This window comes from Grammomys surdaster, unplaced genomic scaffold (assembly GCF_004785775.1).
Source record: "Grammomys surdaster isolate TR1022 unplaced genomic scaffold, NIH_TR_1.0 137, whole genome shotgun sequence".
Classification (NCBI taxonomy): domain Eukaryota; kingdom Metazoa; phylum Chordata; class Mammalia; order Rodentia; family Muridae; genus Grammomys; species Grammomys surdaster.
Window position 1 is genome coordinate 8,889,250 of NW_021604595.1, and position 20,568 is coordinate 8,909,817.

At 44.7% G+C, this 20,568-nt stretch overlaps 1 protein-coding gene across 1 annotated transcript; it reads right to left on the minus strand.

Moving 5' to 3' along the window:
- Positions 1-129: 129 nt before the first annotated feature.
- Positions 130-16,227, minus strand: Smim13 (small integral membrane protein 13). Its single transcript, XM_028763296.1, has 2 exons — positions 16,111-16,227; positions 130-493 (listed from the first exon to the last, which is right to left on the minus strand). The coding sequence occupies exons 1-2, from the start codon at positions 16,184-16,186 to the stop codon at positions 303-305; spliced, it is 267 nt and encodes an 88-aa protein (XP_028619129.1). The 5' UTR covers positions 16,187-16,227; the 3' UTR covers positions 130-302.
- Between the last annotated feature and the right edge of the window lie 4,341 nt (positions 16,228-20,568).

Here is a 20,568-nt window from a genome sequence, read left to right on the forward strand (position 1 = left end):
AGAAAGAAAGAAAGAAAGAAAGAAAGAAAGAAAGAAAGAAAGAAAGAGTGAGTCCAGGAGCCAGGGAGTAAGTGTGTTAAGAAGACCTAGTGAAGTAAAACATCCAAGATAAAATCTGCGATGGCCCAATTTGGTTTAAATTCCCTTTATTTCTATATGGCTTACGTGTAAATCTTTTTTGAACTGGATATAAATCCAATTGCAAATGTTCCTTGGTCACTTAGTAACCTTCAAAGCTAGGTCACTAAGGACAGAGGCTCGTAACTGCCTCTAACCATAGTCTAAGAAACTGCTGTGCCTGCTCAGTGGCCATCGTCAACAGGCGGCCTGCGTTGGCGAGCAGATCTGATCTTGTGTGGCGAAGCCGAAGGGTCCTCTTCTGTCTCAGACCCTGAAGGCTGCTCATTATCTCCTTCCTGGGATCCTGTGTCTCCCACCAGCTCCCGTAGAAACTTGAATTTAGATAAAAATAGATGCCATACAAAATACCAACCTAGAGAAAGACAAAAACATTAAGATAAATTATTACACCGTTTTCAACTCAGAACACTACAGTTTTCTGAAATGTCTATTATGAACATGTAGTATGTATACTACAGTACGCATTCATACATCAAACATAAGACACTTATGATGTGAAAGACATGAGGAGAGATTCTACAACTATACAGGAAAACAACTTCCTCCTTTTATGGAATTTAGAATCCAGCATTAACATTATAATGATGTGAGGATGGTTGCACATAGACTCTTGGGGGATTGAGGCAGGTAGACGCCAAGTTCAAGGCTAGCCTGGGCTACATGTTAAGATTCCAATCTCCAATGCCAACCTCTGTACACATATTTATGAGATTGGGACTAAGAGTACTCACTATAGTAAGATCAATTGTGAGAATATTTCTGTAGAAAAGAGATACATATGACTATTGAGTGGACACATCCTATCTCAGTTCTACTGAAGGTGAGGCAGACTGAAAAGATGTCAGGCAGCATGAGTTAACTGTGCCATAGTAAAAGAGACGCAGTTGACGCCACACAGCCAAAAAGTTCACAGCAGTGCTTCTCAGCCTGCCTAACGCTGCAACCCTTTAATACAGTTCCTCATGCTATGGTGACTCCAACCATAAATCATTCTTCTTACTACCTTTTAACTGTAATTTTGCTACTGTAAACTGTACTGTAAATATTTTTGGAGATTTGGAGGTTTGCCAAAGGAGTCATAACCCACAGGTTGAGAGCTGCTGGTTTATAGACAATTTCAAAGAAAACTATAATATTTCTACAATTACAAAATAGAAAAATAAAGCCTGTGAACCAACTGCAAAAGTTCAAGATTTTTAGAAAATGACATTTTCATTTAAAATTCTTTAAGGAGGAAATGTTACTCAATAAAGGATCAGTCAGGTAAAGTAAAAATGGCTTGCCCCTGTTGGAGACTGGTTCTAATGCTTTGATGCAATCAGGAATCTGCATGTCCAAATGCTAAAGGTCCTTGTCCCCAATTGGTTTTTGATCAACCAAAGATACCAGCGGCCAATGCCTGGGTAAAGGGAGACAGGATGGAACCCTTGAAGTTGCTCTGGCTGGGAACTGGGAAAAGAGAGACAGAGGGTCACCATGAAGCAGTGGGAAACAGAGGAACATAGGAGCTGCAGGAGATAAAGCCAACCAGACAGATAAGAATTCAGGTGGATGACATGAACTTCATGATAATAGAGCCCAATGTCTTTTCCACCATGTTAAACTAGGCCACAATAATGGCTGCCATATAGAGGTAGTATTTATTTTGTCTTGTTCCTTACAGTAATTTACAAAAGAGCTCAACATTCACTCTGTACAACAACAAGACCAACCTTGAAGACTTAGCCCATTTCTTGGGTTTTGCCTTCTTTTAAGCCTGAATTCTTCATGTTAATGAGAGAATAACCAGAGTGTTTTTGATCAACTATATACATAAATTCCCTAGCTTTGTAAAATAATATTTTGATGATATTCCCAATTAACATGCTCTGTTCTCACCCAAAATTCTCTACTGCATAGGTGGAACAATTTGAGGAAAGACCACTGGACAGAGGGACCCCACTTCTGACCCAAGACATATAAAGCTGCACTGTGAGGACTGGAGGAAGAGCCATCTAAGAGCTTAGGTGCCTGCTTCTGAGCAAGGGCCCGCTCACCTGACACAAACTCAAATGCTAACAGGACACGGAAATCTGATGTAACTTTTGTTTCTTCAAATTATATTTTCATAGATGATTCACATATTAAATTTATACTTTTGAAGCATACAACTTAATGGCTTCTGAAATATTCGTAAGGTGGTATAATCGACACTCCTGAACTCCAGGGCAAGCACACCAACCCAAAGCCATCCATGGTTGAGGAAGGATCCCTGCTGACAGAGAGCTTGTCTAGCTGTACAAAGCCATGGATTTAGTCCCCAGAACCACATAAAACCAAGTGTGGTGTGCACACCTATAATCCCAACACGTGCAAGTAGAAGCAGGAGGGTCAGAGGTTGAAGGGTATTCTTGACTATAAAGTGAGTCTGTAGTAGCCTGGGCACCATGAGACTTTGTCTTCCAAAATAAAACAAAACAAACAAACAAACAAAAACAAACAAACAAAACAGAAAAGAAAAAGAATCCAGGTACTTTGTAAGAATCCCCCAGCATTGCTGGAGGGGATGCTCACACCTTCACCTGGATTTAAACTGTCCTGTCATACTGTCAGAAGCAACAGTGCTCTGATCAAAGAACCACAGCATCCTGTCTGTCCTGACCTTAGGACAAATAAACCCTAAGCAGAGCACTGCATAGCTCGCCTAGTTCAATGAGGCAGCTTGTGATTTAAGTAACAGAAGCTCTAAACTCAAAAGAGGGGAGTTTCTTAAAAACTTACAAGGGTATCTGAGAGTCCCCCTGGTGGTTAGTTGGTTGGTTAGTTAACTTGATTAGTCGCCATGAACTAGTCATTCTCTTGGTGTGTTCTGTTTTTCCCTACATATTTACCTCAGCACTCATAAGAAGGAGTGGGTAGTTTTGGAAATCTGAGGAGAATGGACAGATTAGCTTAAAGAAAGAGCCTTGGTAAATGCCTCTTGATTAGGCAAGACTCCAGGGCAGTCTCTACTGTAGAAGCTGCTCAACACATCCAAGCAGGTTTTGTTGGCTTGCTTTTTGAGATAAGGTCTTACTTTGTAGTCCAGGCTGGCCTGGAACTTGAGGTGTAGTCCAGGCTGGCCTTACACTTGGGGCAATTCTGATGTACAAGCCTCCCAAGTAAGATTACAGGCACACACTATCACATTCAGCTCACTGATAAATCTGCTAAAGTTTATCTAAAAAGCTGGTCTTGGTGGTACCTATTATCATCCTTAGGAGGTGAGCTGGAAGCAGGATAATGAGTTCCAGGCAAGCCTGGGCTATAGCAAGACCCTGAACCAAAAACAAAGTAACAAAACCTTCCCCTATTCCTTTAAACCATCAACACACAATACCTATTAGTAAGTGTTTACATTGCACGAGTCTCCAACCTACAAAGCAGAACAACTACTTGGTGTGAGGGCCAAGGTCGTCCCAGAGGATGATGAGGCACATTTCACCTGAGGTACAAGGTTCACTGTAAACATAAAACATAGTAAAAAACGACCCAGTGTAATGACCCTACTTAAAGACATCCCACTACAGCAGTTCCTAAATGGTTAAGACTCAAACTGAACACTTTTCACATCTGCTAGGGGTTCTCAGAAACTAGACTCTTAAGGCATCATCCCACAGATCCCCAGTCAATCTTACAGCTGTGCTAATTCATTTTTTTGTTTGGCTTTTGAGACAGAGTCTCACACTGGACAGCGGTGGCGCACGCCTTTAATCCCAGCACTTGGGAGGCAGAGGCAGGTGGATTTCTGAGTTCGAGGCCAGCCTGATCTACAGGATGAGTTCCAGGACAGCCAGGGCTATACAGAGAAACTCTGTCTCAAAAAAAAAACAAACAAACAAAAAAAAAAAAAAACAAAAAGAAAAAGAAAAAGATGTGAATCAATCCAACTGGCCAAGGAAAAGAAGAAGGGGGGGGGATTCCCAGCTGAATGCCCACAGGGAAGAAATGACAAGAAACTGCCTCAGAAGACTCCATTTCCAAAGAGGCACATTAGTATTAATTTAGACATGTGATTACATATGGAAGATGTGCTGGCTAGTTTTATGTCAACTTGACACGAGCTAGAGTTATTTGGGAAGCTGAGAAATATCACCACCAGACTGACAGGCATGGCTGTGGTACATTACCTTGATGGATAATTGATGTGGAAGGGCCCACTCACTGTGGGCAGTGCCATCCTTGAGTTGGGAGTCTTGGGTGCTCTAAGAAAGCAGCTGAGCAGCAGCACTCCTCCATGGCCTCTGCATCAGCTCATGCTTCCAGGTCTCTCTGCCTTGACTTCCCCAGATGACGACTACAGGACGTAAGCTAAAATACACACCAACCCCCGCCCCAGATGCTTTTGGTCACAGTGTTTTATCACAGTAATAGAAACCCCATCTAAGACAGAAGACTATATGAAGAAACTGCCCAGAATTGGAAGTTATAGTCCACGGTCTAACATGACTATGGTCCATATCATATCCAACACCTCAATTAAAAAAATTTTCCCCAAATATTCCCAATGAGTTAGGTGATGCTATAGGAAGCTTGTGGATGTCATACCTGATATAATGGCCAGAGCTGTTTAAATGTCCTCTCCAAAACTCATGTGTGTATGTTTGTGACATCTTAACAATATAGAGAAGTGATTATGCCATACTAAGAAATGAGTTAATGCGCATAGAAGGAATACATGGGTAGATTTAAGTCTGTCTCTCTCTGTGCTTGCCCTGATAATAATGCCACCCCATAGTGCCACAGCAAAGGCTCTTGCTAGATGTTAGGACCACAGTCCTCCAAAACTATGCACCCATTAAACAACTACCATTCATGAGTTACCGAGTGTGTGGGGTTCTATTCTAACAGCAGAAAATGGATGAGGTAGACTGTCAGAGTTAGACGTAAAGATTGGTTATGCTCTAGTTAAAGTTGTGCTCTGTCTGCTCCATAGGACTGGCTGTTTAATGAGAGTATGTTGAGAGCTCACTCTCCTGTACACTCTGCATGTAGAAAAAAGACAAGTGCAAAATTACACAGTATAGAGTGAAGCTTTACCCTTCAGCTATTATCACACACACACACACACACACACACACACACACACACACTGAATGGGACAGGGGTATGTATGAGGTGTGTGGGATGCAAAGCAAGAGCCACCACAGACACAAAGCATTGGCAGATCAGATTCACAGTGTCAACCTGGCCTCAGAGTAGAATGGCCTAGTGTGGACTCCAGGCTCTAGGATAAGTTCTCCAAAGTTGGCTGTGTGAACTGGGGGAACAGGAGGATGGAAGAAGAGAACACAGTAAGACCCAGATGACTTTTTACTGAAAAGTACTTACCCACTTAGACCCTGCAGCATATGAGCTAGCTCACAGAAGCCCAGCTCACTCACCAAGTCCTTCACACACACGGAACAAACTTCTTGCTTACTCTTGTTCTATGGACATGGGTATTGCACCATCTCCCAGGATTTAGAAAGATTAACAAGAAGGAGAGAAAGGGGAGGTAGACATGTAATTTACATGTAATCAAACACCAAGGCTGAATGTTAAAATGAGTTCTTCACAGCTTTTTAAAAGGTAGGTTTTGGGCCACGTTCCACCCTTAGACTGATAAGCAGTGTAAGGCAGAAAAACTGGCTAGCAACAGAGGCCCTGGGTTCTGGGCTACTTGTGTGCTGTAAATCTCAGCAGCTGCTGGGAGGAAGGACACAGAAAAAGGGGAAGAAAGTCATGTCTGGGGTTAGGGTCCAAGGAAGAGGGTTCAGCAGTGGAGGTCAACAGGAAGCTGCAGAGGGAGGAGCAGGGGGAATAGGGGGAGCAGGGAGAGCAGGAAGATCAGGGGGGATATCCAGAGTGTGAGCAAGTATGCTTAAGATCGGGGCCAATAGCTAAAGAACAGAGAAGAAGAGGGGAAGGAAAAGTTACTTTCTGAGTAAGAACTCAAAAAAGCAGTCTTACAAGTAAAGATCTGGAAGCCACTGGGGTTGGTTGCCACCTCCCACCCCCTTTTAAGACAAGGTCTTGCTATAGTGGCCCAGACTGGTTCCAGACTTTAAGATCCTCCTGCCTCAGCCTCCCAAATTCTGGGATTGTATGCACAAGTTACAGCTATTAAAGAAAGCCAGCAAGCTAAATGTAGAGAGAATCTCTTGTGTACTATATGGATGCAGCACCTATCAATAAAATGCTGACAGCTTAAGCTTGAGCAGGAATAGAAGGTGGGACATCCGGTAGGGAGACTCAATATTGGTATGGGGACGGAGGATTCATTTGAGAACATGGGAGGCAGACAGAAGCATGATGGGAACTGAGCAGAAGTAACCAATCACCTGGCAGAACTAAGATTAGAATAAATGGGATATTAAGTTATGATCTAACTGGGAACCTGGCCAAGGTGTTTATAAATATGGGTCCAGGAGGAAAGACTCATTTTACAGCTAACTTAGGACACCACAATGAATTTAAGTATATCAAGATCTTGGGTTTTTGTGGCAGAAGTATGACAAGGCACTGTTTAAGGGACAAAGCATGATCAAATTCACTGCACACACTACAACATAGTCCCCAGTGTGGCCCTGGCCCTGTGGAGGGGGATTAGGTCAGGGGATACCATGTTCCTTAAAGAATTAGGCATGGTCGTTCATGCCTGTTTTGAATAGTGTATTCTGGATTTTGTAGTTTCAGGTCTATTCGACTGATAGGATTGTTCAGTGTCTGTGTAAAAAGGCACCAGCAGTTTGGACTGGATTCTGTGGTTAGTATATAATCCTGTAGGAATCTTCAGAGTTAATGCTGGCATTAAATAGTCAGTTGATATACATGTGTCTGTTTAAATCCTTACGTATGTCTTATGTGATGGTGTATGCCTCTAATCCCAGCAGTCAGGAAAAAGAGGTAGATGGATCACTTCGAGCTCAAGGTTGGCCTGGTCTGCATGAAGAGTTCTATGCCAGACATAGCAGTAGACTGGGTTCTGGTAGTACACACTTGCAAATCAGTGTGCTCAAGCTGAACTAGCAGACACAACCTTGTCAACTGAGGAAGAAGAGAGCGTGTGACCCTAGGTTAATACAACTCCTCTCCTCATACAGGCCTACACTCCAACCTCCTAGGAGGTATGTTGTCATGAGTTCTGAATCAGCCCTAAAGTTTCAAATCTCATGTGCTTGTCACTGCGACAAAGCAGAGAGAAGCACCACGTGATGGTTTGTACATGCTTGGCCCAGGGAGTGGTACAATTAGAAAGTGTGGCTTTGTTGGAGTAGGGGTATCACTGTGGGTATGGGTTATGAGACCCTCATCCTAGCTGCCTGGAAGCCAGTGTTCTGAAAGCAGCCTTCAGATGAAGATGTAGAACTCTCAGCTCCTCCTGCACCATGCCCGCCTGGATGCTGCCATGTTCCCACCTTGATGATAATGGACTGAACCTATAAGCCAGCCCCAGTTAAATGTTGTCTTTATAAGAGTTGCCTTGCTCATGGTGTCTGTTCACAGCAGTGAAACCCTAACTGAGCCAAGCCACTACTGTTGCTGAGTCAACCACAACCTCAAAGCCACTGTCGTTCCAACTATTGTCTCCTTTCCTAAAACTGTCTTTAGCTCAATGTAAACCTCCCAACTTGTTTCTTGCCTCCCGGGCTACAGCTCTACAAGTCTGGAGAATCTTGAAGTTCCCATTAAAGCTCTTAGTGCACACATCTGTGCTGAAATCTTGATGCCCCTGCATCATCCACCCATCACCTCACCCCAGCTAAGGGGCTGAGAACCAATTCATTGATTCACTCTTTCAAATATCTGTTAGGGCCGACTATGGTCCAAACACGATCATGCTGCAGGACATCTGTCCAATGACAATGAGATCTGTGGAGATGAGCAGAGGAGGGGGATGGTCAGGTGCACACCAGGGAAGCTGCTATCTTCAGACACTAGAGAGCCTTGCTGGCAACTAAGAAGATGAAGGTGTCACCAAGCTGGAAAAAGCTGTAGAAACAAGGTCTGAACTGTAGTCTCAGATGTGCTATGATTGAAATGTTCATTGCACTCATGGTTCAAGAGTGTGGATGACTCAGGCTCCATGTCTCCCGGTCCCCTCTAGAAGTCAGGCTAAGGGGCTCAAACTCCAATCACATGCTTGATGTTTCTGGTGGCTAGTCCTCATCCTAAAGTAATCTAGGGGCCCGAGAGACACTTCCTGAGCATAAACCTTGGCTGTGGCTGTGAGAGGGTCCAGATCGTATGCCACTACTATCACATAGGCTAGTCTAAGGGAACTGGAGTTTCAAGGGCTTCGTGCCAAATGTGTTTTTCATGCTATCACAGAGATAAACTCAGGGGGGCAGGGATCTGTTTGAAAGGAGGGTGATACATGAACATTCATGACACCTTGATGAACCTCATCTGTGGGTAGACTATACCCACATTAACCTTTTTAGACACCTCAAGTGTTTTTAAATGACTAAGCTGGATCCCTGTCCAGCTTTTGGCTTAAAGACAGAACCAGATTGTGGTTATCTTTATACCTCAGAAATCATATCAGATATTTAGATATGACAGCTAGTCCACTGAGCAGGAAATAAGGAAGATAAACCCATCCTGCAGGGTCTATAAGAAACCAGAAGTGTGATTTAGGTGAAGCTCCAAGCTGGTGAGGGTGTCAGATAACCAGTATTTTACATAATTAAGATTCTGCCATACATGGTGGCCCAAGCCTTTAATCCAAGCATACTGAAGGCAGCGGCAGTTGAGTATCGAGGAATTCCAGGGCAGCCAGGACTACACAGTGAGACCCTGTCTTAATCAGTCAATAAAAATAAAATTGGTCCAGGTAGATAGAGACACCAAGACATTTCTGGTTTGGTAGGGATAGCCACTCAGAAGAGAAGCTGAGTTAGCAGTCCCAACAATAACTCACAGAACAAAGGATATCCTTGCCTTTCACAGACATTTACAGGAGAGGGATCTGAGTCTGCAACCTAGTGAAGGTACAAGATAAAACAAGGTGTCCTCTGTTCAGGAGCAGTATCTATAACCTATGACCTATGACCTAAAGCCTTGCTATTACTAGTTACCTGCAGTTTGTCTTCTCAACTGAAGGATGGCGTCCGAGGGGACACAGACGCTGCTTTGTTAATTTGGATACCCATGACCACCTCACTAGCAAATGTACCTAAGAATCTAGTAAGTATATGTCACAGAACAAGAGTTACCAGTGAGGCAATCCTGGTTATACCACACTTAACAATTATTATTGGAATTCAATGATTAGCAGAGGGATTTTCCTTCATTCTTCAGATTGTGGGACTCTGTAAGGGTATGTTGGTTCTTGGCTAGGCATGGGCCTGGAACCCCGAGACTCCAAGGGAGAAACGGCAGATGTTTGGCCACGACCCCAGAACCCAGGGTCCTGACACACAGTCTAGTCTCCATGGACCTACATTGTTCAGTCACGTAGACCATTATAGCCCCTCCCAAAGTGTACAGGTAGAGAGTGTGACTACAGGCCTCAGGCCCTAGAGAGATTTACATACTAATGAAGGCCAGAGGACAGAGCCAATTAAGCATTCTTCCCCAGAACCTCCTCCTTTCTCCCTCCCTACTTAACTCAGGTCTGCCCTTAGTTTCAGGGGGGGTACATCCAGACCATCTACCATCCGCCATGAAAATAAACCCTTTTGGAACTATAGACATTCTCGTGTCTTTGGGGCCTGCCTTCACCAAAGCTTCCAGCCTTTGGAATTCTGGACCTTTCTCCTGTTTGTGGGACCCGCTGGCATGGAAAGTATCCGGGACCCCGCCACGGCCTTTAACCCACACAGACGAGGACCTACTCTACTATGTGCCAGCCTTTACCCTAGGATCTACAGACAGCAAACAAAGCAGCTTAAGTCTCCAACACCACAGTGCTTACACTCTTAACTGCAAGTGTTAAATAACAACCAGACTGCCATTGTTCCTACTGACCCTCTGAACAAACCAGACTGGAAATTAAGTCACTTTTGCCTAAGCTGCACGTCCTGAAGCTAACTACTTACCTGACCTTTCTCATGAAATCAGGATTAAAGAGATGTCAAGAAATCATTTCCAGCAGGCCAGTTTCAATTGGCAAGATAATCAAGTTCTTTCTGCCTTAATCCTTAGACGCACGCATGCACTCCAGCCTACCACTTGAGTAAGCTGCTATTGACAAGTGTTCTGCCGTCTACACCTTACAAGGCAATGAACAACCTGCTATTTGTACTTCCTGTCTAGAAAAACCAACATCTGCTGCTAAACTCATCGTAACAAGTACTTTGTAGAATAAATACCTGATTCTAGAATAAAAAGTAAAGTTGACTATGGAAAACACACACACCACCTTGTTTGCTAGGAATACCACTGAACTCCATACTTCCAGCCCTCTGCTACATCTTTCTAAGGAAGCTGCAGTGACTCACTGTTTCTGTGGGACAAGTCAGTCAGGAAGCTACACCATAGGCACACTTTAAATACTGGAAGATATCAGCAAAACCAGAATTGTCAATTCACTGAATTACAATTCCCCTAGCCTCCAGGTGGAGTCTCTGGAGGTGAGAGACCTAGCCAGAGGTACACAGGGAGAAAAGAATCCCATGGGGCCACCATGGTGAAGCTTCGGGACTGTGGTTGCTTCTGGGTAAGAGTGCACAAGTAACTGCCACGGGCTCCTGAGACTACCAAGCACACCGTTCCCAATATCTCAAGCAGGGCTGAGTTCTCCAGTGCAGGTGCCTAAATCCACCCTTAATAAATTATCAGTTGTTTTTAAAAATATGATAAAAAAAAAAACCTTTCTATGGATAGAGATAAGGGAGCTTCAGAAGCTAGCAGGTGTGAACTAAAGCCAACAAAGATTATTCCCTGTTCAGGAACGTGGGTCAGACCCTAGACTTGAACCCCTGGCAGCTATCTGTTCACAGACACACCAACTGAACTTCTAGCCTCAGACAACCCAGGACATTTCTTAAGGACTACCCTCCTAGTCCAAAAGTTAGGCTCTTTGTGATCCCAACCTTATGGCTCTGACCAGTTTAACAGAGCTGCTGTTATGAAACTGGTCTTGGCTCTCAGATCCAACTGCCATGGATCTGTGGACTTGTTTTTTTCAGGATAGATTCTCTAAAAGCTCATTAAGCCTTTCTATTTCAGAGAATCTCCACACTCAATACTGGTTTAATCTCACTATAAATTTAATAGCCGAGAGAGAAATACTAGTTAGACACAAAATACATTCAAGAACCACAGAAAAATGTGGAGAGAAGAAAAAGCAACTGGCTAAAGTCTATTCACACAGGCAGGTAAATTTATAATATCCAAGTAGGAACTAAGAGAATTCCTCCCTGGGGGGAAAAAAGCCACACAAATGCTGATACTCTCAAAGAACAGATCTCTACATTAACAACAGAGGGTGTGTGTCAAATAGACACTAAGTTATCAAATCACTGTGCATGGGTAAGCCTACAGCTAACAGAGAACACACAGGTGTTTCTTGTTGCTTTCTTGGGTTGTTTGTTTGCTTGAGACAAGGTCTCTCTCTGTATAGTCCTGTCTGTCCTAGAACTCACTTTGTAGACCAGGCTGGCCTCGAACTCAGAGATCCACCTGCCTCTGCCTCTGCAGTGCTGGGATTAACAGCGTGCACCTCTACACAGCCAGGTAAGAACCTACTGTTTTGTTTTAATTACCTTGCCTTTAAATATGAACATATCAAAGACATCTAGAGCAAAACTTTCTCTAGATGTCCAAGAAAAGAGTCCAGGGTAAAAGCCTGGGCTCAACGCCCAGTAGTGAAGAAAAAATAAAAAATAAAAGTGCTTATTTCAAAAGGGAGTAGGGAAGGAGGAAATGATCACTTATCTGGAAAAAAATACTCCAGAAATGAAGGGGGGAGATCTCAGTTGCGTGTGTCCAGAAAAAAAAATTACTGAAGCCAAAATGAAAGCAAGGCATGCCCTGACATTTCAGTCCACCAGTGATGAGGCTATGAGAGGCATCTGGAGCGAGAAACTGAGCCAAGAGGGAAACCAAGTCACCTGAGCAGAAAGAGAAATGGAGAGGCCTACAAGCTGAAAAAAAAAAACAAAAACAAAAAGCAAAACAAGCAATAATTTAAAACCTCTATCTAAAAGCAATTTGCAATCTCAGATCTACTCAGTATATTGATCAAATATCAGGGCTGAAAATCAAGCTTGTAGCTCAAAACACTGTTTTCCACGTACCTTTTCTTAGAAAGTTCTCGGCTACAAAGGGAGAATGTTTGAGAAAGACAATGAGGAGAGAACTCGGACAGGCCGGCAGAGAAAGCATAGCTTAGTGTGTGAGAACCCACGGGAAACAGGGCTTTGGGAAGGCGCGGGAACAAGCAACAGACTGAACATACGGGAACTATTTCTCGTGACTGTAGATTCTGGAGGTACGCATGGGGAAGGCAATACTAGGGGCTTAGGGATGCAGCTCACAGTTAGGTCACTTGCCTGGAGTATACAAGAACCTGGGTTACCGCCCCCAGCTAACTGAGTGTTACAATTACAGAATCAGTTGCAGCAATGAAAGGTATCAAGACACACACAAGTAAATAAGTCTAGGGTAAAAATAAAACACAAGTCAAAGAAACTATGGCTTTTAAAATGGTTTCTTTGGTTAAAAAGCTGAACAAAATATTTTATTAAAATGACCTGGATAGCTGGGGTGGTGGCACACTCCTTTAATCCCAGCACTTGGAAGGCAGAGGCCAGTGGATCTCTGTGAGTTTGAGATCCAGCCTGGTCTACAGAGTGAGAGTTCCAGGGCAGCACGGGCTACACAATGAGACCTTGTCTTGTGGGTGGCGGCGTGGGGGTGAAAATGGTTGTCAGCCACTGTGGAAGGAAAACACCACGGTATCTGAAAGCCCAAAGTGCTTCTCGGGCAGAAACCTCAATTAGAAAGGACTAACAAGTGAGTGATCACTCACTCAGCAAGACGGAAGCCACTCGTGACTGACTGTAAGGACCAATGAGACCGGTTCCACGGGAGTGGGGATATTAAAGATGGAAGGTGAGAGAGAGAAAGAGACAGAAGATGGCGGAGAGGAAAGAGAGCGAGGTCGGGAAGCTCCGCCTATTTATACAGATGAGGATGATGACGTAGTTCCTGTAGGCGTGTCACCCTGGTTGCCTCGGCAACAATGTGACGCCACTGAGTTGGACCTATACCAACAATGACCCACTACAACAAAAGGCAGATTCAGCGAATATCACAGGCAGAAAACACTTCAAAATGAAATTTTTAAAAAAAATGAAAAAGAAGAAGCCAATATATACAGAAGGGAAACCACCCTAGGAAGTTTGAAATTTAGAATTCATTGTGTGAAATAGCTGTCAGCGTTCTCCAGCAAACTCAATTTTGATTCCTTGGGGCCAACGTGGTGACAGATTACGATCCAGTGTCCAGTGGGCACTAAACAGAAAGCGGGCAGAACTGCATGAGATCAGAAAACAGGAGACCCAGCCCGACACGAAGAGACCGCTGAGCTGAACTCTCTCTGTGTTGCTTTAACAAAATCTGCTAAATAAGACAAAAAAAAAGTGCTGATAAGAAAGAAAAATGTGTCGGGCAGTGATGTCACACGCCTTTAATCCCAGCACTTGGGAGGCAGAGGCAGGCGGATTTCTGAGTTCAAGGCCAGCCTGGTCTACAGAGTGAGTTCCAGGACAGCCAGGGCTACACAGAGAAACCCTGTCTCGAAAAACCAAAAAGAAAGAAAAATGTGTTTAGACATTTTTTTTCTTGAAAATTTCCAATGCCTTAACTAGGTTCTCAAAAGAGTCAGTGACCACAAGAAAGGTAAGAATTATTTAAGAGCATATGCCTAAACCACTCAACTACATCCTGCCTTCCAGTGTGAGTTACATGTCCTACTTCCCAATGTGACTGTCAGCAAAGTAAGGTCACAAGGGCCAGGGCCCTGACCCCGTGACTGCTATCAGGTACACACAGTGGGAAGACCCTATGAAAGTACCAGGAGATGATGGCCATCTACATTACAAGGAGAGATGCCTTGGAGCCCTTCACACCTCCAGCACTGTGAGAGTAAATGGCTGAGGGGGGAGTGAGGCAGTCTGTGGTATTCTGCAATGTAATAGCCCCAGCAAACAGAATACAGCACCCCAGTTCCCAAGTCAGGTCTGCCCCTTCCCCCTTCTCTTCAACCTGCAACCACCCTTTAGTCAGAAGGAAAGGCTGCCCTACCCTGTCATTAGTTTCCCAACAAGGAACAGCATTTGGACTACGTGATAAAGCTATTAGTTTTAAAGTATCAGACCTTACCTCTCGCTCAGTACGTTTCCTGAAACTAATGGCATGCTTAGAAAAACCAGCAAAACAAAGCAACCAGGTGGCCAGTGAGAGGTAAGAAAGCAAATCGGGAATTAAACTTTCTCAGAGCAAGTTTGACAAGTGTTCTGTCCAAGACGTAGTATGGCTTGTATGTCACGTTCCCATTCCAAGTAGAAAGGGCGACACACGCCTTCATCCTTCCATTCACCCAACTGACACTCAAGGATGCCTTTACTCTTATTTCAGGAACCTTGAGCTGGGGCACAGGTTGCCTAGGCTGCCAGAAGCTTGCAGCTCCGTCCTAGCACTGAATACACTCGGTGTAGCATTCTGTGGACCGGCTCAAGATCATCCTCCCCCACGTAGCAAGGTCAATCCTGACTTGTCTACTGGGGCTCCCATCTCAAACAAACAACAAAAAAAAAAACCTTAAACAATAATTAATTAAATCACCTTGTTCACACATTACAAAATTGGGAGGTATTATTTTTTTTATGTCATGAGAAAAGAAAAAAAAAAAGAAAAACTGGGCATCTTTAATCCTAGCCCTTGGGAGGCTGAGGCAGTTGGACCTCTACGAGTTTAAGACCAGCTAGGTCTACATGGTAAACTCCTGGCCAGCCAAGGCTACATAGTGAGACCCTGTTTAAGAAAGGATTCTTTAGATCTAGAGTCACTAGAATTAGTCAAAACTTTTAGAGTTGGGAACTAGCTCAGTAGTTCAACATGTGCTTAGCATAAGTGAGGCCCTTGGTTCAATCTGCATTACTGACAAAAATTAAATACACGTATAGGTATTTAAATATGTATGTGCATATCTTTTCAAAAGTACAGCCACTGGATTGAGAACACTACGTAATAATAAGTTCTACGGTATTTATAACATTTTAACCCAATACTCCATCACTTCAAACCCATACTTCGGTCTTATGAATACCAATGTTCACTGGCATTTATTTGAAATACTTTCCAAATTCTCACAACTGTTCGGCCTCCTTGCTGAGACCTGTGGTTATCAGCTATGTATATAACGAATTAAGAGGGATCGAAAACACTCCTGGAGAACAGTTTAACGTCCCCTCATTCTGAGAAGGGAAACACAGCAAACCAAACAGCCCCATTACAGCAGAACGAGGATTAGGTTACCTGACCCTGTAAGTTTATTACAGCCATGGTTTTTAAGGCTCTGCCCATCATCACTTAGGCTCCGGAATTTGGTTAAAGCCCGAACTTGAAGTAAACAAATGACTTCACGTGCGCTGGAAACCCAAAAGGTAATGAAACCTCTCACTAGATTCAGAACATCCAAATAAAACGATGAAACCGATCACTTCTCCTTCGAATACAGGCCACAGTGAAAGATCTGGGTAGACTGTGGCATTATGGCAACCAAGGACAGACCTGCCAGGGAAGCAGAAACGTGCTTCTACCTCGAGTCAGGATGCCAGCCCTGAAGGTTCGCTGAGCTTTCCTCCGTGATGCCCGGGCGACTCGCCCTGAGCAGGATCTGAACTCGATCTTGGGAGGCCAGGTGACCACCGAGGACACCGTGACCACCGAGGGGACCACCGTGGAGAGTTGTCCCCGCGAGCTTTCCCGACCACCCACGCCGTTGCCCCCACTCACCGCACACCATCAGCAACAGGACGATCAGCAGCGTGGCCACGAACACCAGCAGGGTCAGCCCCACGTTGTGCCACATCTTGAGAGGTGGGGGGTGGGCGCGGGCTCAGCAGCGGGCGGCAGAGCGGCCGGGCGGCATGGGCCGCGGGAGCCCGAGGGCAGCGCGCCCAGGGGGCGGGACTGGGCGGTGCGGAGGCGGGCTGCGGAGGGACCGGCCCGCAGACCTGCCCCCGGCCGGGGCGACCGAGTCTCTGGAGGAGCGGGCCTCGGGGCGCCACTACCGCCTCATCGCTCCGGGGAGCCGGAGCCACGGCGAGCAGAGAGGCCGGCGACGGACGGACGAGCTGCCATGGCGGACGTCGAGAGGGAAAACGTGAGCTGGAAGTGGCGCGGCGAACGCCAGGCCCTGGCGGCTGTGACTCACGCGAGGTCCCCTCGGCCCTCGGAGACGCCAGATGTCAACCACTCCCCAAGGCCGCCGCAGCTGCTCCGCCGCTCTCCGCCCCCTCCCCCGCGGTAGCTCATCACCAAGCACCCATTCCGCAGCGACTCAGCCGCTTGCGCGAAGCCTACTGGGAAATGTAGTTCAAATTTCTGCGTAAGCTGTAGGTCTCCGTCCAACAACGAACTACTACTCCCAGGAGTCAACGCTGCTCAGGGCTTCTCCACGCTCTTTTCTCGTCCCCAGTGTCTTTGGTGTTCTTGAGGAGCCACCTCCACCTCCGATTTATAGACTGCTGACTCTTCTCCTCCAAGTCTGTGCGTTGGACTCTCTCCCTTACTAGACTATGCCGAGATGCCAGTTACATTTCAGCCGTTAATTCAAATACAGAATTGGTTTTTAGTGAGCAAGAGGGAAAGAGTGACAGCCGTTGCCTGAAAAACAGGTTGTACTTGAACCCTACCTATTGCCGCTGGCGGAGGTTAGATACTTGTGAGGAAATAAGTCCCCTGACTGAAAGACGTCAGAATCTGGAAAGCCTTTCCCCCTCCCCCAGCAACAGATGTTGTGTTATGTTTTCACAGAAAATATACTTCAGAAGTAACTGGTGAGTGATTTAGAGACATCCGTGCCCTTAATTCACCTACCTGTTTAGCAAGTTTTATTCAGTTGTTTCTTTTAATTCAAACAACAAATGACCAACAGCTGAAGGTTTTGCCACATTTGCTTGAACTAACTTCTGAAAAACTAGGTATTTAACTCAAGTCCTTTTTTCTATTTGAAATTAAAACTCCCCAGTTCTGCCACATCTGCTAATGTAAGAGGTGCTCCAATAAAAAGGGGGGGGGGATGATGAGCGCTTTCCTCCCTGAGAATTAAAGGCTTTCGCCTTCCTCTTCGACTCTGTGCTAGCCATTCCCAGATGCCCTACTCTGTAAACTGCTTTCCAACTACGGAGCAGCATTTCGAATAAATGCTGCATATAAAAATACATCAAGGCATTACTTGCTCTGCACAAGATTTCATATACAGTTCCTGTGGAGAGAGTTGAGCTCAATGCAGTAAATTTAGAAATCAACTTATTCATTTTTAGTGGATGATCCAATTCACTTGCGTAACAGAGCACATTTGATTACAATCTGGTTGAAAGGAACACATTAGAATAGATCTAGCTCAAAAGAAATCAGGAAGAATGCAAAGTTTTAACCTTCTCGTTCATTCACATATAACAAACACTTCTGTGTGCCATGCACTTCTTTGAAGTGCCAAGGATAGAGCCATGTGATTAAAATGCTGCCAGAGCTCAAGACACTCACATTGTCCGTGGAAGATACAGACAACAAACAGAGATGTGCCGGGCGGTGGTGGCGCACGCCTTTAATACCAGCACTTGGGAGGCAGAGGCAGGCGGATTTCTGAGTTCGAGGCCAGCCTGGTCTACAGAGTGAGTTCCAGGACAGCCAGGACTACAGAGAAACCCTGTCTCGAAAAAACAAAAAAAAAAAAAATTGCTCATCACTAATGAAAATAAGTAAAGCACTGTGGTGAACATAGGAGTGTTTATATTGGGGTCATCAAGGAAGAACTACCTGAGGAAGTTGTTAGTATTCTGTCTAAACTCCACCTCCACAGTTATCTGGCAACATCCAGGTATACTCCTCCCCACAGTTACCTGGCAACAGCCTGGCAGGCCTGACCACTATAAAAGGGGCTGCTTGCCTCCTCCTCTCTGTACCCTCTTGCCTCTAGCTTCTCTCTGTCCCCTCGTCCCTCCCCTTTCCGTTACCCCTCTCTCCACATGGTCATGGCCGGCCTCCACTTCTCCCCTCTCTCTCTCCTCTTTCTCCACCATCTTCTCCCGTTTCTCTCCCCACCTTTGCCCTCTGCCCTGAATAAACCCCCTCCCCTTTGGAACCATTTGGTCTGGTGTTGTCTGTTCTAAGTTGCAAGCCAAAGTCTAACAGAAGTGACATCTGATCTGAGTCCTGAGTAAAAAGTCCAGCCATGGAAAGACCTACAGGAAGAGCTTCTACAAAGGAAGAGCAGTGTGTACAAATCCCCCAAGAACCAGAGAAACTTGAGCTTCCTTCCAACCCCTGACAGTGTTTCTCAAGTCGGACGCACATTTGACTCACCAAAAGAGACTTAAACTACAAATGCCCACCTCTTACCCCTACACTGAGTGAATTCCAGTCTCCAGGGCAAGGAGCAGGCAAAGTGGGTTTTAAAGCTCCCAAGTGATTGTAATGTATCCTCCAAAACTGTAACTCTCGAAGAAGAATCTCAGATGCGCAGGAATGCTCTGGGCACATGTCAGAACTACCTCAGAACTATTGAATCAAAGTCACTATGGAAATGTCAGTAAAAGGCTTGGATGAGGGAAGTCATCTCTGACTTGGTGAAAAGTGGACAAATGTAGGATACATTAAATCATTAGGATTAGATGGATTAGAGGTAGAGAATGAAGAAAACAGAAATCTAAACTGACTTGAAAAGCCTGGATTCGTGGCATATACCATTATTAGTAGCACTTTGGAAGTTGAACACAAGAAGATCCGACATTCAAGGCCAGTCCTGGCTACATAGTGAAGTCAAGACTAGCTTGGACTATATGAGACCATATCTCAGATTAAAAAAAAAAAATGAGAGCGAGAGAGCGAGAGCGAGAGCGAGAGAGAGAGAGAGAGAGAGAGAGAGAGAGAGAGAGAAGACTCATGTGGAGGAAAGAGATCCTTTATACACTAATGAAAATGTAAATTTATACAGTGATTATGGAAAACCACATGTAGGCTCCTCAAAATACTAAAATTAGATGTACCACATGACCCAGTAATCTTATTGCTGGGTATCTATCCAAAGGAAATGAAATCAATATGCTGAAGAGACATCTGTGCCACCGGCGTCATTACAGCAACGGCTGACAGTAGCCAAGATGGAGGACCAAACTAGTGTCCCACTAACAGACCGAATAAAGAAACGGTGGCTGAATAGAACACAGAGCATCCTACTTGGCAATAAAGAGCAAAATTCTATCATTTGCAAAAATAGAGGTGGACTTAGTGGATATTGTATTAAGTGAAATAAACCAGCCAGACAAGTACACCATGATTTCATTCTAAAAATGCTGACCTCATAGGAGGAGAGAACTGAACCCACCCTCTCCCCCTTTCAAAGAAGCTGGTTGAAAGTGAGATATTACAGTTAGGTAAGTTCAAAAAATAACTAGGATTATCTAGAATAACTAGGATAACTCTGAGCCTGGAGAAACAAACATTCTTAAAAACGAATTCACACTGCTTTTAAAGAATAACCAAATTCAGTTCCCAGCACTATGTCACTATAACTCCAGCTCCCCGGGGATCTGGTGCCCTCTTCCAGTATCCATGAACCCCTGTAGTCATGTGCACAAATCCACACACAGACACACATGTCTACATATAATTTTTTACAGCTTTAAAAACTATTGTGAAGAAGAGCATATGTTTAATATATATAGAACAAATAAGTCAAAAGCTCATGTCATATACATTAAATGGTACAGTATCACCTGTCATTAAAAAACCCCAGGTTTCTAACCCAAGATTCTGGGTGAATGATGGCACAATTTCCTGCCATAAATGCTTTAAGAACCCCTATTTTTACAGCTGTGGTGCTTCCTATCTGTAATCCCAGACCATGGAAAATGCAGCGGGGATCAAGAACTCAAGGACAGGCTTGGCACATAAAACTTAAAGGAAATCCTCCATCTTAAAACCAGAGCCATGGGTGTCAAGAAACTCAACACCCATAGAATTCAAGAAACCAGTCTTCGGCCTCAGAGAGGTGCAGAAGTACTAGGACAGGCTAGGAAAGATGAAGAAGAGGGCTCTGTCTATGCATCCGTTCGAGAGTCAGCATCCCTGCTAGATTCAGACTTTTCTGCTGTAGATTTTTAACTAGGATGTTTTAAGGCCACCCACACTCCTGCCTGTAACCTCTCACCCAATGTTCTGTAAGCACGCCTAATAAACTCGTTGATT